Below are 18,069 nucleotides of genomic sequence, written 5' to 3' on the forward strand. Positions count from 1 at the left end.
ACAATATTTATGGGCTAATTATTTACACCCAGATTTGATTGTTTACAGATTGGGGGGCTATATTTACTACCACAGGGTTCAATGTTTACTAGTTCTTGGCCATAAAAGCACTTGTCACTTTATTTTTCAATCAAATGTGTGTGTAATTCAATTGTGGGATATTTTCTTGCATATTAAGAAGTGATTTAAACACAAGTTTAATGCTTTTAATAATGAATTGATCATATTTCTTTTTTCACCAAAAATAATGTGCTGATATATATTTTTTCAACTGTTTAAGGTTGTTACAATAACAGTTTAAGCTCATAAGAAAACTTCAAGCAATAAAAAAAAAAAAAAAAAAAACTTTCATAACATCAATGCATGTCCACTAAGGACTTTTTTGAAATGCAAAAAATTGTAGCACTTCCAATTATCCACTCTGATGCTATCATCACTGCATTTGAAGTGGTTTACCTCTCTGATCATGCAAATTGCAGATCATAAAATTTACCAGTACACTACTAGACATACACAATCTCTGTGAGATTTGAGAGCCTGATACTGTAGTAGGTCCAACTCTTAGGGTGGACATACAAGGAAAGATTTTATATACGATCGTATTGTTGTTAGACTTACAGTAATAAATGCGATAAAATATCAAAAAGATTGTTCTATGCGCGATACACACAATAATTAATTAAATGATTTACTTTTCTTACGGTTGGGTTTTCCATCCGGATTGATCAGAACAGTTAATGAAATTGATCGGTTTTGCTCAAAATTGATCAATGGTATTGTGACTTTTTGATAATTCATAGATCCAACCATTATCCAATTCTTTGAAGAATGGTTTTGTTAAAATTGTTACATATATGGCCACCATTATGGATTTCCTTAACTTTTCTGTAACAGTGCATGGCAACAAATCAACTTCAATCTTACATATTCAAAGCTTAACTGAACAAGCTTAAGATAGAAGCCGATTGGTTGCCATGCACAGCTGCTCTAGATTCTGTCTGCTCCAGTTATGAGAAATGTTCCCCAATCTTTGTATTAACTATTCTGTTCACCATCTCTACATAGATAAGAAAACAGTTACAAAAATGAACTGACAAAATAACACAGTGGGGTTGATTTACCAAAACTGGAGAGTGCAAAATCTGGTGCAGCTGTGAATGGTAGCCAATCAGCTTCTAGGTTTTATTGTCAAAGCTTAACTGAAGAAGCTGAAATTAGAAGCCGATTGGCTACCATGCACAGATGCACCAGATTCTGAGTGTTCCAGTTTTAGTAAATCTCCCTCTACGTATAGTACTTGTACTAGCTAAGATGAAAAGACTGCTTTACTGGTGGTATAATAAGGTTTCAACTATGTCTACCCTTGCTGCTTCCTATAGTGTGGTTAGTGTAATAGCTACTGTACCCTGAAAGAAAACACACATACCATGAATAAACCGAAAAATGATCATAATTTTATCAAGGAATCTTTCGAGTTCTTCATCAGTGGCTTCTTTGTTTCCGGAGCGTAACTTACAATCAACATATTTAGCTGTAAAGGAAAACAAGGGAAGAGTTGTGTATTATTCAATGGTGACAAATTATGGGATGTAAATGGAATGTTGAAGCAAAAGTAATGCAGCAATCTGTAATGTGACAGCATTTTCACTACTGCGTACTGCATAACAAATAGAGCCCTCAAGTGGACAATGCATTAATTGCAGCACCCTTTTCACTCTACAACTCGAGTCTCGGACTCCAGATATGCACTCAATTATGCCAGTGTATATGTAGAAATTCTAACTGCATTTTAAACCAATTCCAGTATGCGCCCATAATACAGAACATTGTGTGATATTTCAGAATTTTCTTTTAAAGTGTAACTCGGTAAACAGCTTTAATTATGTTTTGCATACAGTGGGAAAAGGATGAAACCTCTGTTGGGTTTATATTGCTGTTGTGGCACCACTGTAAGGCTATATTTAGACCTGTGTCCAAACCACTGCTCCTATGAAAAGTGATCTGCCTTCAGATCGCTTTTCAGGGCCATTTGACAAGCAGTGAGGAAGCGATGTGGGGGCCTTCCCATTGCCTGTGTAAACCCTATAACTGCCACACAACATTGTACATCATTGTGGGACCTTTACGGTGCTTCTTAATTTGCTTGAATAGGCCACATAAAGCCCAACGAGCGCCACATATCAGATATATTTTGCATCAGGAGTAAAGCATCAAGACTCCTCCATGTGAACACCCCCATCGGCTTAAGGTGGAGCGGTTGGGGAGGGGGTGGGGCGGTTGGGATGGGGGGTGGGGCGGTTGGGGTAGCTTAAGGTGGGGCGGTTGGGGCAGCTTAAATTGGGGCAGTTGGGGCAGCTTAAAGTGGGGCAGTTGGGGCAGCTTAAAGTGGGGCAGTTGGGGCAGCTTAAAGTGGGGCAGTTGGGGCAGCTTAAAGTGGGGCAGTTGGGGCAGCTGAAAGTGGGGCAGTTGGGGCAGCTTAAAGTGGGGCAGTTGGGGCAGCGTAATGTGGGGCAGTTGGGGCAGCGTAATGTGGGGCAGTTGGGGCAGCGTAATGTGGGGCAGTTGGGGCAGCTTAATGTGGGGCAGTTGGGGCAGCTAAACTGCACGTTTTCAATTCCCCCTGCAAGTCTAAATGAGCCCTAAAATACTTTCCTCAATTCCTTTCCAGGAAGTGTGGGAAAATTCCACTGCCAAGATTCTGCTGTACAGAGGGGAAAACTCAGAACATCTCTTAAGATGAATTGCTCTTTGAGCCTACATTGGGATATTTCCCTTTTACTGTCAGTTCTGGAGAAGGAGTCCATCACCTACAGCAACTAGCAAAAAACAGAGGTCTCACAGGGTGGGGTAGGGTTTTAGGGGTATACCAGGGAGGCATGTCCAAAAGTGTTGCCAATGTTCATTCACCTGAAGGTAGCAGCCTATAACTCAGGGTCTATGAATATCCAGCCTGTGTTTGGTACTGGTAATTAACTTACTTTTGCAGGAAAAAAAATGTGCATTTTTTTTCCCACAGAAGCCTGAAAAGTATTGCACCCTAGATCAGTGGATCGGGGTGCAAAGTCAGAGTCCAACAGACAAGCCCTGAAGCGTTCAGCCTGTACCTCTGATACAGGCTGACTGTTTACAAGCTGCAGTCCATTGAGAACTACAAGCTGTCAGCTGAAATGGATAATGGTACTAGTAGTTCTCTCATTCACAGATTGCTGTGAATGAATGATGAGGCTGTGTGAGCTCTATTCTCAAAATGTGAGAGTGGGTGCTGGAAAAGAACCCCCACCTACTTTCACAGAGAAGAGGGGGGGGGATATCAGGGGTGCAAGGGGCGGGTCTAGAGCATGTTATACCTGAATTATGGGTGTATGTGTAACGTGCTCTGAAAGGTGAACTTATCCTTTAAAAATAACTTTTGACTAGGTGTACACTTTGAAGAAAATCTACAATGTTCTACAAAAATATATGTAAAAATATTTAATTTCTTAAAAAAAAAAAAAACATTTAAAGCAAAAGTTTTGGAAAAAAAAACAAAAACCTTTAGTTTCAGATAACTTCTAGAACTAAAACCTCCATTGTGAATTCTACTTGGGAGATTTTCATTCACTTCCTGTCTCAAAGACACAACAAGAACATGAGAAGAAATCTTTCCAAAGTGGCGGTATCACTGAAAAGGTATTCCTATTTGAAGATTTTCCCTCTATTTTGGTTTCAGTGACAACTCTAAACCAGGAGAGTATTATTCAATAAATCTCCACAGTACAGGCAAGGTGATTAAAACCTGACAGAGGATTTAAAACTTGCTAACTCTAGCTGAAACTATAGAAAAATTAAACAACATTTTGCATTTAAAATACAATGTCAGACAATAAAGATACTTTACAGTCACTCTAAAGATCCAGCTGAGGACCACTTAAGAGACACCAAAAAATATTTTCAGGAAAAAGCACAGGCTAAGCATTCATCTTAAAACATAAGTTTTGTCAAAAAGTTTAGTTGAAAATCTTCTGTCCTCCGACCCCCCCCACCCCCTTACAGCGGTAATCATACAGTGTTAGAAAAGGTACGGCACCAAACATTAGATTGCATCAGCACATCAATTTGCATCAATACATCAGTGAATAGAAAGACTAATCAAAGTCCATATGAAGTCCGTGAAACCAGGTGCTAAGGGTCAGAAGTGAAATGAAATGAAGATTCCAACACCGTAGTAGAAACCCAAGTCCTGGAAGAACCCCGTGCTCAAGTGTAGTAATTCCCTTACCGTAACATTAGACCCCCTTTGACAACGTCTTGGTACGATGAAACGCGTCAGTCAAGCCAGCCCATATGCAGTCACGCCTCCAGCCGCGGCCTATATACATACATGCCTTGTTTAAAGCAATTGTCATGCGAGTTTTTTATCCTTTATTTTCTTCACAATAAACGTACATACTTCACCATTGGAGCCCTATTTGTTTTTTGGAGGGTATGTCTACCCATCTTACATGAAGCATGAATGTGTGAGGACACGTTATCTATGATGAATTTGCCGTGAGGAACCCGATGCCAATATCGGAGTGGACCCTATCCGGTATGGTGGTGTCTGTGATCCATGCCCATTTGACCTTCCTTAATCGGGGGTCTAATGTTCCGGTAAGGGATTTACTACACTTGAGCACGGGGTTCTTCCAGGACTTGGGTTTCTACTACGGTGTTGGAATCTTCATTTCATTTCACTTCTGACCCTTAGCACCTGGTTTCACGGACTTCATATGGACTTTGATTAGTCTTTCTATTCACTGATGTATTGATGCAAATTGATGTGCTGAATCAATCTAATGTTTGGCTCTGTACCTTTTCTAATATCTTTTCCTGGTTTGATAACACCTTTGTATGAGCAGCCTTTTCTCTTTGTCTATCAAGCGCAGCTATCTTCCCTCCTGTTTTTTAGTTAATCATACAGTGTTGTAGGGATTATTAGAGCGGAGGCAACTGTTCTATGCACTTATCAAGACTGCAGATTGTTCCTGCCCTTTCCACACCCCTCCTCCATTCATAGAAGGTGCACTATAACTTCCATGAATAAAAAACAATTTAATAATGGAGGACAGGTGGATGAATTAAAGGCCTGCCTCCTCTATTCATAGATTGAAAAACAATCTACACTATATTGTCAAAAGTATTAGGACGCCTGCCTTTACACACATGAACTTTAATGGCATCCCAGTCTTAGTCCGTAGGTTTCAATATTGAGTTGGGCCACCCTATGCAGCTATAACAGCTTCAACTCTTCTGGAAAGGCTGTCCACAAGGTTGAGTGTCTCTATGAGATTTTTTTGACCATTCTTCAAGAAGTGCATTTGTGAGGTCAGGCACTGATGTGGGAGAAGGCCTGGCTCGCAGTCGCTGCTCTAATTCATCCCAAAGGTGTTCTATCGGGTTGAGGTCAGGACTCTGTGCAGGTCAGTCAAGTTCCTCCACCCCAAACTCGCTCATTCATGTCTTTATGTACATTGTTTTGTGCAATGGTCCAAATAATTTGGTGGAGGGGGGATATGGGGTAGGGTTGTTTTTCAGGGGTTGGGCTTGGCCCTTTAGTTCCAGTGAAGAGAACTCTTAAGGCATCAGCATACCAAGACATTTTGGACAATTTCATGCTTTCATGTTTGGGGATGGCCTTTTCCTGTTCCAACATGACTGTGCACCAGAGCACAAATGAGTGAGTTTGGAGTGGAGGAACTTGACTGGCCTGCACAGAGTCCTGGCCTCAACCCGATAGAACACCTATGTCATGAATTAGAGCGGAGAATGCGAGCCAGGCCTTCTCATCCACATCAGTGTCTGACCTCACAAATGCACTTCTGGAAGAATGGTCGAACATTCCCATAGACACACTCCTAAACCTTGTGAACAGCCATCCCAGAAGAGTTGAAGCTGTTATAGCTGCAAAGGGTGGGCTAACTCAAAATTGAAAGAGAAGTAGTAGAACCGCACTCAGGTATATGAAAACAATAAGGTCTCTTTATTCTTCAAAATCATAAGTAGACAGACAGTGCAGGGAACAGGTAGTCCAGGTTTACGCGTTTCACGGCACACACGGCCGCTTACTCATAACCATAGACTATGTTTTATGACCATTGACCATGGTTATGAGTAAGCGGCCGTGTGTGCCGTGAAACGCGTAAACCTGGACTACCTGTTCCCTGCACTGTCTGTCTTCTTATGATTTTGAAGAATAAAGAGACCTTATTGTTTTCATATACCTGAGTGCGGTTCTACTACTTCTCTTGCATTGCTCCGGACCACGGGTCTTGCCAGCACCAGGTCGGACTGACACACCTGAGCGGCTTTCTTCCTTTTGATTACCTAACTCAAAATTGAACCCTGCGGACTAAGACTGGGATGCCATTAAAGTTCATGTGCATGTAAGGGCAGGTGTCACAATACTTTTGCCATTATAGTGCATTTTCACCTTGAATGCACTGATAGATGTTCTCCAATAAAACCTCATCCATACCCTGAAATTACACTGTGAAACTAATGACTTTTTTTGAAATTTCAGCAGTGAAACTTGAACATTGTTTCAAGTTACTACATACAACATATAAATTACTATGATTCATTCTATAAATAATCTGTACTAAACATGTTGCCTAATCCCTCTTTTATAACATGTTCCTTTAATTTTGTTAAATGCGGAGTGCCTACTTATATAAAAGTTAACCTTTTAAATGGCAAGCTATGAAAAGCATACTTCAAATATTATTTACTATATTTTTCACAGTGAATTTATCATGAGAAACAGGAACTTCAGTTGTACCTATAAGTTCTGCTGGTTTATTAGCTCGCCTGTTAATAAATGTCTCAAAGGATTCTTTCATCACATTGACAAATATTTCATTCTTCTTGAAGCAGACATCAATTATATGGTCCACTTTATCTTTGAAATCCAGTAATTCCTGAACCATATCTTTGTCTTTTTCTGGATTCACTACTATTGAACTCCCAAAGCTCTGTAACAGGGTGAAAAGATGAACAGACACATGGGAGGAAAATTCAGTGCAGCTTATGTCACATATATACGGAACACAAACAAAGTACTGTAGAGCCAAACAGATAAGCTTAACTAAAGTATACGCAACTGACAAAATAAGCTTATAACCTGGTTGTTGTCATGCACAGCCTTCATTTCAATTTGAAACATTTGTTTCACAGCTTTCACCTTACCCCACTGTCTCTAGCAGTTGTAAAGCTCATTGTGTTCCTGGGGTTTCAAAGCACTGAGGGGAACACTGAGGAACCAGACGAAATTGGCTACTGTAAACCACATCCCACCAGACATCTAAAAAAAAATTGAAGGAGCTGGGCGGAAAATTGTTTGCCAAGCAGCGTCTGCATCCAGTCAGATGCAGCTGCTGTTGGGAGTATTCTCAGAGGAGCCCACTCTAGCTGTCAGAATACAATGGCCACAGCCGGAGATTTCTCCATCTGTGCTGAATCTGGTAAATTAATTGTTTATCCTGCAGGCTGAATGAAAATAATCTATGTGTGTAAAACCAATTTAAGCTTGGGGCAGCCAGGATCTGGAGCAGCTGAGCATGGCAACCAGACAGCTTCTAGTCCTCATTTTGGGGTTTTACAAGTAGGATCCCATGTCGCAGCAGTTTGAACCGAGTTACTATGCACAGCTGCTCCAGATTCAGTCTGATCTAGTTTTAGTAAATTCCCCCAGTTTTCTCTGGTCACCTATAGAAAAAAACTATACAAAGGGTATCTAAACCCAAGAACAAAAATGTAATGCATTGTTTTATATTGTAATATAGTTTAGCGCTCCTCAGATCTGTTCCCTGCATTAGGTTTCTTTTTCAAACTTTTTTTCCCCCATTTATTTTCACCTGGTGATTCGCTAACACGCTTAATGTTATAGAATGGCAATGCTCACTTACTGCACTGTATCTATGGAGGAGCAGTGTTGTCATCCTAGGACAAGTGTATTAGGATCACAGAAGAATTTTCCTTTTTTATCTATAAAATATGGAAGTATGCTCCAAAAATATAGCTAGGAACAGTACTAACTGATAACAGTGCAGCACAGGCAAAAAAACACAGTTAAAAGCTCACTAGATTTCTGGCTGAATCAACAGGTATTTCTTTAAACCAATATAACAAGACACATAATGCAAAACGGAAAAAGATAATTGTTAGGGTTTACATGCACTATGAGCACTGAATTATTAATTAACTTCTAGGGCTGCAATGTTGGCCTCCTTCTGAAAATGCTGGTTGCTTAGCTATCCCTGACCTCAGTATCCAGCAAGCAAGGGAGAACATCTGATCTGCTCCCTCGTGACTTAGGTCAGCTAGAGCAGTGGTCCTTAACTCCGGCCCTCAAGGCCCACTAACAGGCCAGAGTTTAAGTATTACCTTGGGGAGATGCAGACTAGAATACTGCAATCACTGAGCAGCAAATGAGATCACCTGTGATGTAATTTAGTTATCTTGCAAACCTGGCCTGTTAGTGGGCCCTGAGAACCGGAGTTGTGGACCACTGAGCAAAGGACCAGAAAGTCAGCCAGGCAAGTTGAATTTTCAGAAGAAGAGATGAATAACGACAGGTTCTTATAACACTTAGTCCAGTTTCTTTTCTTTTTTTAAAAGTTGTATAGACTTAAAAATAATGACTCCATACTTTAATATACTCCCCCCAGTGTTGCAGCAGGATTGCTTGGCCACCTTTGACCCGACTGTAAAGCTGATACATAAGTTTCAGATCTGGAACTCTGTTCTCATCCAGCATGTTCTTCAAACCTGTGTGGGTGCAAAACCACAACACAGAACCATTAAAACACAATTCATTTTGTCTTTAAACAGTCAACTTTAATGTCTCTAAGATGTTACTAAGCATAAGAACTGCAAAGTGATGAGACATGACATTCTTTTTTTTTTTTTGGATCGTCTGAGGTCAGGCAGTTGTTTCCTTTTTAAGTTTTGGATCTCATACCAACATTAGCCAATTCCCTGCTCCTGGGTGTGCATAACAATATTTAAATAACAGAGTGTCATAACAGTTTAAGATCCTCTAACCTACAGAAATTTGTTTAATGCTGCAACGCAACAGAATGAAGGCAGGGTGAATTATGAGCAGGAGGTTATGACGGGGAAGGTTAATTGTGATTGCCCTTATTTCAAGGGCTAGGATATGCTGGATTCTAATGTTTTAAGACATATACAGAAGCTCAGTAAGTGAAAACTATCCTTTACGCCTATCCTTCTATGCTAGGAAGGCTATAGCAATAAGTTGGAAATCTACTGTTCCCCCTGACGTTCCATTCTGGATCTCTTGTTAATCAGGCTTTGCCTCTCTATAAATTGACCTATAAAGCTAGAGGTTGTCCTAAGAAGTTTCGTAAAATCTGGTCTTTTTGGGTGGATTCGGACCTCACTACTTCTCCGGTTACTGACACCACCACAAGATGTCATTGCAGATTATATTACTATACGCTTGTTGGTAATGCTACATGTATTAATATCTCCTTCTCCTACCCTTCCTCCTCCCCCCCCGGGTGATTTATTGTTGCTCTTCTCAAGTCCCTTCCTGTCATTTTTTACTATGTATGTCATGACATTTGATGAGAGACGAAGTTTAGTTTGTTTCCGTGCACCTTTTTTTTTTTTTACATTTCACTGTATATCTTTGTTTTTGTTTGTTTTGTTCAATAAAATTACCTTTAAAAAAGCAAAGCATTTACCACTGGTGAATCAGACACCAAAAGTTGTATTCGTTTTACAATTGAAAAGGGGGTGTAAACAGCAGTCGAAAGCACAGCAAAGTGGAACAACAGTATGACAAAGAAGGCTTATTGCATCAACGGTTTCAAGGTTACAGCAGCCCATGCCAGCGAGGCTAAATGTAGAATTCACTACTCAACCGTGTGCTAAAAGATCCCAGGTGAGAGAATGATTGAGGTGCATCTGTCAATGAGGGTTGTTCTTCACTGACAATAACTAATGCCATAATGTGTAAAAAGAAAAAAGGAGTAGGTAAGAAAAGTGAGAGTAAGAAGAGTTTCAAGGGAGACTTGCCTGGGAAGAAGGAGGAGGAGGTGGAGTCTCTCCCACAGGGTTCAGCCAGTTCATAGCATCCATAAGTTTCTAAGCATGGACAAACTGAAAGCAAGGGTCCTATCTACGGTCACATGGGTATTAAATGTGATCCAAGGATCGGACACAGTTTGGCATGGGTGTCCTTTAGAATGGAGGTGAGCTTCTCGTGCTCCATCATGCCCATGAGCCGCTGTCGCACTTCACCGAAATTGAGAAACAGTTGTTTCCATACTCTGGCCAGAGTTTGCCTACAGACATGCTTTTTAGATGTCTTAACTCTATTTGATTTTAAAGTGTAACTAAGGACAATTTTTTTTAGCTATGGAAAGTGGAGAGGGATAAGAACACTTGTCAATTTCCTTATTGCTGGGTGTGTGCTCCCGTTCGGGAGATTCATCCTTTCTATTTTTCCTGTTTACCTCTATTGTTGAATGTGAGAGTAAAGTAAAATCCCAAATTTTGGGTTATCCCCAGAACAGTAATAGAGGGGAAATCTTCCAATGGGGATACTGGTTCTGGTCACCTAGAGGGAACCAAGGGAGTTCCTTAAAGTGGTAGTAAACACTGGTTGATTGTTTTTACCTTCTAATAAAGCTTACCTGTAGGTAAAATAAATATCTTCGTACTGTTTAGGAGATTTTATAGCAAGTAGCAACTGGTGACATCACCAGCATATACATTCTGAAGGAACAGCATACCCATGCCATTCCTTCAGAGCTGTGTGCCTCAGCCAAGACTTCTGCGTGCATGCATGGGAGTGATGTTATCACAGCTCTGCAAATCAAATGACTGCAGCCCGCGAACTCGGAAGGAAGACCGGGTGAAGATGAAAGCCTCTGCAGCATTGACAGTGTGCCGCTGCTAGGCTTTGTTTTAAGGTAAGTCCTTCATAATATGCAAGCATGCGATGCATACCTTTACCTTGCAGGGGAAAACTTTTCTTTTTTTTTCTAAAGGAGTTTACTGCCGCTTTTATTTACAGGGGTGAAGGTAAATCTCCCCAATAGGACACAAATGGCAAAAAAACTGACAGGGGGTATCCAAAATGGAAAAAAAAAAAGTTTTGCCTATAGCTCAACTTAAAATTTTCACTTATTTTACCAAAGAATGATTGTGTGGAAGTAATAAACATTTCTATGAAACAGACAAAAATTCCTTGTCTGTCTGACTGGGGGTTGCGGCTCTAGACTATTGTTCAAGAACATTTAGGCTCCAGCCCCGAAAAACAAGGCAATAATAGTACAAATAGGCAATATCACCATAAACCGCTTACTATATAAAAAAACTGGGATGAAGATGCATTTTAGCAACTTACCTTTTTGCAAGATGGAGGCTAAGTGCTCTCCCAGTAACTGCTTCTCTACACAAGCTACCAGAGGTTTGCTGAATGAGAAAGCAGAAGGTACTACTTAGTTCCTAGGACATATAGTAAAATCATCCCTAGCAACACTAGCAAACCCTTAATGGTATACACTTGTCTTATCTATAACTATTCAATACATGCAAATAATAATGTATGCTTCTTTCAAAAATACAAAAGGATACCCAAATGAATATCAGCAACTGATATCAAATATGCCACACCGGCCTCAAAGTCTGTAATTGGTATGTCATTCTGCCAAGCATTCCCTACTGCCAAAAAGGTCTAAATATATGCAATAAGCAGTTGGCAAGAGTAGCACCGAGGCTTGGCAGTTTAAATGTTGTGACATTAGGAACACAGCTGACTATAAGCTTGTATTACTTACCCTGGCTGCCCAGTAACACTGATATTGGATGCTCTTCTGCATCCAGCTTAAGCTGGACATAGATGGATGTTTTTTTTTTGTAAAGCCAGCAAGCTGAATGGAAAAATAATTAATTAGCTCCTCCATTCACAAATCCAAGGTGGACAGAGGAATCCTCCCCGCTGAGGCATTGTATTCGGACAATGGGGATTCTGCTGTCAGAATACATTGATCAGCAGCTGCAGTCGCTGATCGAAAAAAATTCTGCAACAAGCTCATTGAACAGAAGTCGATCTAATGAGCAGGAGCAGCCACATATGGATCAAAAGTTTAGATCCATATATAAGCAGGAGCAGCCACATATGGTTCAAAGTTTAGATCCATATATGGCCAGCTTTAGTGTGAACCTAGCCTAAGTATTTTGAAAATTCACCAGTTTGAAAATTCTCATCAGTGAGATAGAAAAAAAAAAAAAAAAAGCTTCTGATCTTTATGGTGGAGATAAAACATCAACAAAATTAAATTCAGATGCTCCAAGAAAAAACTTTTTTTATGCTGGGTCTTGTACAACAGGAGTCTCCAAACTTTCTAAATAAAGGGCCAGTTTACGGTCCTTCAGACTTTAGGGGGGCCAGATTTTGGCCATTGGGAGTACAAAATGTCCCAGCATCAGTGGGAGTACACAATCCCCCATGATTGGTGTCATTGCAAGGAATTGTGCCCCACTATTCGGGTCATTGGGAGGAATTGTGCCTCATTATGTGTGTCATTGGGCCCCATTGTTGATGTCATTGGTAGGAATTGCACCTCATCAATGGTCTCTTTGGGAGGAACTGTACCCTTTATTGGTGTCAGTAAATAAAATAGTGCCCCAAGGGCCAGATAAAAGCAAGAAAAGGGCTGCATCTGTTCCCCAGGCCAGTTTGGAGACCACTGTTTTAGAACACAGTAAATATATTTCTAAGGAACAAAGCAGCAGAATTTAACTACTAAAAATCAATTCAGTATGACTATTTGTACTTCTCATGTTACTTTTGATCACTTACTGTGTCCCATGATCCAAGTACGTGATTACTCGGTCTGACTCTTCTTCCAAGCGCTTGTTCACATGATGGAGATACTCAGGAACCTATAAAAACACATTATTAATTAAAGGGAATAAAGAGGAAAAGATAGTTCATTATTTACTGCAAATTTAATGCAAATTTCAGTTTGACAATGCTTAGAATGCTAATTGAAGATGGTACAAACTGCCATAATGTCTAAATTAGATGGCAAAAACAAGATGCAGGTTCACTTTAGGGGAAGCATGGTGAGTTGTCATCTGTCTACAGAATGAGTAATGTTTCCTATATCTAGTAATAATGTTCAGTCATCACCTGCACCCCACTCTCTCCCTTTTTACAAAGCACAGGCTTAGAATGACCATGCTTGCAAATGTCTCCCCCTTCCTGAGAATGAAGGCCATGGAGACATCCGCCTATCCCAGGGTGGATAAAAATAATTGATTGGTTTATTTTTTTATCAAATTTATTTTTAATAAAATGCTTTTGGAGTAAAAATCTATCTAAAGATAGTTTTCTATTTAGGATACATTAATACTTTAGTTTATTCAGGATGAAATGGAGCTTAGTTATGTAGCATGAGGCTGTATAGTCTGCAAGATTTACATTTTTGTAAACTCATTACATGAATCCAAGCTCTGCAAGCTAAGATAACATGCACTGCCTTGATGCATTTACACAATTTTAAAGTAACCATGAGACAAAACAAAGTTCAGGAATATTCCTTTATCTCATTGTTTTGCAAATCTATGTACACTACAAACTGTATGATTGAATTGGTTTTGATGTCCCTGTTTTACTAACCTGACAGCTTATTATTCAAAATAGGAAGACTTCATTTTGTTTGCAAATATTAAAGATTCTAACTACCAGCAAGAATAATTCCTTACATTTAAAGAGCACCTGTCATTTCACATTCATCATGACAGCGCCTGTAAGCGGGCATTCACTCACCTGCTGCTGCCATGTCCCTCACCTTGTTGTGTCACTGCCACATCACCAGCTGTCCAATTAAAGTGAATAGGACTGTAGGTGAGTCAACAGCGGGTCAGAGGAGGAGCAGCTGCGGGACAGAGAGGACAGCTGCTCTTTAAAAATTAGGATTTAAATTTAGTTAATTCAAATCAAGCCTTTTTACTAGCGATTTAAAATCGACAATTTAACCCAAATCCACCCTGGCCTATCTCCAATTACAAATTATTGCAATTATGATGCAGCTCTGCCACAAGAAGAAACAGGGCACGAAACATGATAAGAAAGATTAGCCAGTTTGTTTGGAGTTTTTGGAAAATCTCAGGGTAAGAGTTCTTCAAACATGGAAATTACTCACGATCTCCTCTCTTGTGCACCTTTAAAAGCCTAATCCTTGCTCTATTGTCCCAATTCCAGGAAATGGATCGAGGCAGTATTAAGCCATTTAATGTTAGCATTGCACCAGAAACACTAGTGCAATATACAGTTTAATAATGATGTAGTTCTATTAAAGCTGTGATTTACATCTGAGCAGCCAGCACTTTGTTCTGTAATTTTATTATTTGAATTTTAACTTCTTGTATTGAAAATATTTAGTTAATAGGAGATCCTATAATTTACTTAAAGGGTGTCAGTAAAGTCACAATTAAACACAAGTAATGCAACTACAGCAGAATTAATGTGTTTAAAGGAGAAGTTCACCTTCAGGAACACGTTACATTTTCCACCCGTTTTTAAGGTGGAACATGTAAGATGTTCGAGCTCCTGCAGCTCTCCCCCTTATCCCCTCTTTCCCTGTGACAGGGGGGGCAGGAATCTTCTCCCCAACCCTTGCTGTCACAATTTGACAACAGTGCGACCGTGCAAGGCTCAGCTGACATGGCTGCGACATTCGCTCACAGAGTTCTGTAAATGAATAGACTACAAGCACCCAAAGCCTTTGTAGCAGATGGCCTGTAGTTTTCACTGAACTACAAGGGCCCTGGTGAGCTTTCTCGTAGTTCTAATGTGAGTGTTGAGTGTGTTTTTAACAAATTATTTTAATAAAACGTTACTGCACTATGTGGGTTCCCCCTCTTTGTCCTATTGCATAATAACGGAGGCATACAAGATAAAGGAGGACTATAAGGACACTGGGAGAGGAGGAGAAGATCAAAAAGGCAGAGAGGCTGAACTTCGATGTTAACACACCTAAGAGGGTTTTCTCCAAAAGCATACTGTGACTATTGTGTCAAATAGCATAAAGTCAACTCCATCCGGTGAGTATGTGGAAGCACAGTGTATTGCACTGAGCATTTATGGAGCACTGAGAAGCTACTTTAGGCACGGGGCTCTTTTTTTTTTTTACATAATGGAGCACTTTATTATGGAAGAATATAATTTGTGATAAACTTTTATATATTTTTGGGACTGTATTTCTGTATTGGCACAGTTGTTTTGTATGGAGATATTTGAATTGCACATGTAATATTTGATTTTAACACAGGACAGCACTGTGGTACAGGTAGTTCATGTAGCACAAAAGCCATTATTTGTTTTTTTTGGTAAACAGCAGTAGTCATACAAGGATAAGTGAGCATCTGTCAAATTAAGCCTGGTACATACAGTATAAAGTAGGTTGTGATTTCACATATTTGGTAGTGGTTTGACACATTTGGGTGACAGCGGTGTGTATTAAATAGTACAGCTACGAGTCTGACTTTGCATCCACAACCTGCTGATCGTTGGTGCAATGCTTTACAGGCTTCCAAGAAAAAAAAAAAAAAAGTAAATGCACATTTTTTTACCTTCAAACAAATGTGCATTTATTATTCTCTTTTTTAAGGTGAAATAAGCTTTAAAAGCTGGTAGTGCCCCTTTTGCAAAAATTACTTCTTGTAGATATTTTGCATAAATAGCAGCTGTTTGAACTCCTTGACACTTGTAGATTATCTTTCTTCACACAATTTAGCAAGCTTTATAAATCCCTTGCCAGTCTCACAGGCATCCACAAACTTCTTTCTAATGACCTGAGAGACTACTTACTTTTTCCATGTGACAAATCTGCATTTTCATTAATTTAAGTAATGAGAATGAATACACTATGGCAGTTCTATGTGTCATTTGTTCAAGCAAATCACCTTTAACTGTAAATAATGTTCAAATCTCCATCAAATGCCTGCCTGTTCAACTATCCTAATAAGTCTTAAACTTGCATGGGTTACCATGGCTTACTTTTTAACATTACTGCATTTCTGCCACCCACGTTGCACAGGCAGATTTGTTTGGCACAGACCTTAAAAGAAATCTTGCCTATCCAGTTCAGAGTGACAAGTACACTTGAAACCTAACTCACTCTTTTTTACTCACTTGCCCTGCTCTCCTCTACTGCAATGCTCCCCGACAGAAGTTCAAACCTTGTGTAGGCTCTGGGTAAGTGATTACAATGGACTGCTGACACTATTCTGCCAATGGCATCATAGTATTCAGGTCTTGGGACAGGCTGCTCAAGTCCAAGCACTTCATCCCAAGGTTACATGCTTCCTCAATTCGTGGAAACACAGATTATTTGCAATGACTGACAGTGGGAGGGCCAGCAAAATTAAGCAAGGTATACAAACTAAGTTTTCTTTTTATTCAACCAGTGGGTTTAACAAAAAAAACCTCACCGAAGCCAGCATCAACACAGGGATCTCTCACCTCCCCCCCCCCCCCCCCCCCATCAGAAACACTGATCAGCGCTGCAACTATTGACTGCACACGCCGATCGAATGCTGGTTTTCCAGCATGACTGTTTGACAGAAGGCGGTAATTAGACTGCATTTAAAGTGTTTGTTACGCAAAAAAAAAAAGAAGAAAAATGGATCTTGCTCCATTAAAGCATGAATGACAGCACAGCATTTGTGCTGAATAATTTGATCCCTTCTATTACCTGAAATAGCTGGCTGATCCTGCCTGGTTCTGCCCTTCCCCCTGTAAACTGACCCCAGTATATCATGGCTGCTGAGCCCTGACACCGTGGTCAGTTGCTGCCGTCATCCGCAGCTATCTGCGGCTCTCCTGTATCCTCCGTCCTCCTCCCCCTCCCCTCCCTGCCTATCAGCTCTGTGTCAGGGCCCGTCCCCAGTTCCTGCTGCTGAAAAAACGTATCACGCAATCCCATGTCTTTCATAATACTAAGCGCCCTGTATATATGCTTTATTAAAAAAACGGAATTTTTGTAAAATCTTACCTGTAAAATTCCTTTCTCTGAGGCGACAGTCGCCGCCTTTTCATATTCGTCACAATGGGGTAATTGACCTTTGCTCCGTAGGAGTAGCTAGGCAACAGAATATGTCAATATTAAAGCTTTTAACATATCCCACCCCCAGGGGGTGGTCCCCTCAGTCAATACCCTCCTACTTCCTGTATCCATACCTCAGTTTCAGTAGAATAGCAGTAGAGTATACAACCAAACCCCAAAAGAGGGGCGGGGGCGGCGACTGTCGGAGGACTCAGAGAAAGGAATTTTACAGGTAAGATTTTACAAAAATTCCGTTTTCTCTTACGTCCTCCGACAGTCGCCGCCTCTTCATATTCGTCACAATGGGGACGTCCCAAAGCAGTGCAAACATGAGGGATGGGAAACGCAGCCGCGCCTAAGGCAACGCCGTCTCCACATCAGAGAAAGGAACCTTACCAAAGGAAGGAACCAGCTGGGCAGCATGAAAAAACTTGCTCAACAGAAGCAACAACCCAGGAAAAAACAAATAACCTAGGGATAAAAACACATCCCAAACAGCCAAGGGTCCAAACAAGGGACCTTAAAGAACTGCCGCACTAAGAACCTTGCGGCCAAAGGAAGCATCTGCCGATGCCTGAACATCCACCTTGTAGAATTTTGAGAAGGTGTGAACGGACGACCAAGTCGCCGCCTTACACACCTGGGCCACAGAAGCCCGATGGTGACAGGCCCAAGACGTACTCAGAGATCTGGTAGAGTGCCCCTTCACAGGCATAGGAGGAACTTTCCCCTTCAAAGCATATGCCTGTTCAATGGTCTGTCTGATCCATTTGGCGATGGTAGAAGCCGACGCCGCCATGCCCTTCCGAGGACCCTCTGGAAGGACAAATAAGAAATCCGACTTGCGAAAAGATTCAGTCGATTTCAGGTAAACCCTGATCGCCCGAACAACATCCAGGGAGTGCAAATCCACCTCCTTCGGATGTTTAGGTTTCGCGCAGAGCGAAGGCAAGACAATGCCCTC

At 40.7% G+C, this 18,069-nt stretch overlaps 1 protein-coding gene across 1 annotated transcript in view; it reads right to left on the bottom strand.

Moving 5' to 3' along the window:
* LOC309546041 (cullin-4A) overlaps positions 1-18,069 on the bottom strand; it is a 132,370-nt gene that overhangs the window by 98,011 nt on the left and 16,290 nt on the right. The window contains exons 5-9 of the mRNA XM_082245520.1: positions 12,854-12,936; positions 11,396-11,463; positions 8,666-8,784; positions 6,797-6,989; positions 1,427-1,531 (exon numbers count right to left, since the gene is read on the bottom strand). Coding sequence (XP_082101646.1) covers positions 1,427-1,531; positions 6,797-6,989; positions 8,666-8,784; positions 11,396-11,463; positions 12,854-12,936 — 568 coding nt within the window. The remainder of the gene's footprint in view (positions 1-1,426; positions 1,532-6,796; positions 6,990-8,665; positions 8,785-11,395; positions 11,464-12,853; positions 12,937-18,069) is intronic.

This window comes from Pelophylax lessonae, assembly GCF_965119305.1.
Source record: "Pelophylax lessonae genome assembly, chromosome: 2".
NCBI classification, from domain to species: domain Eukaryota; kingdom Metazoa; phylum Chordata; class Amphibia; order Anura; family Ranidae; genus Pelophylax; species Pelophylax lessonae.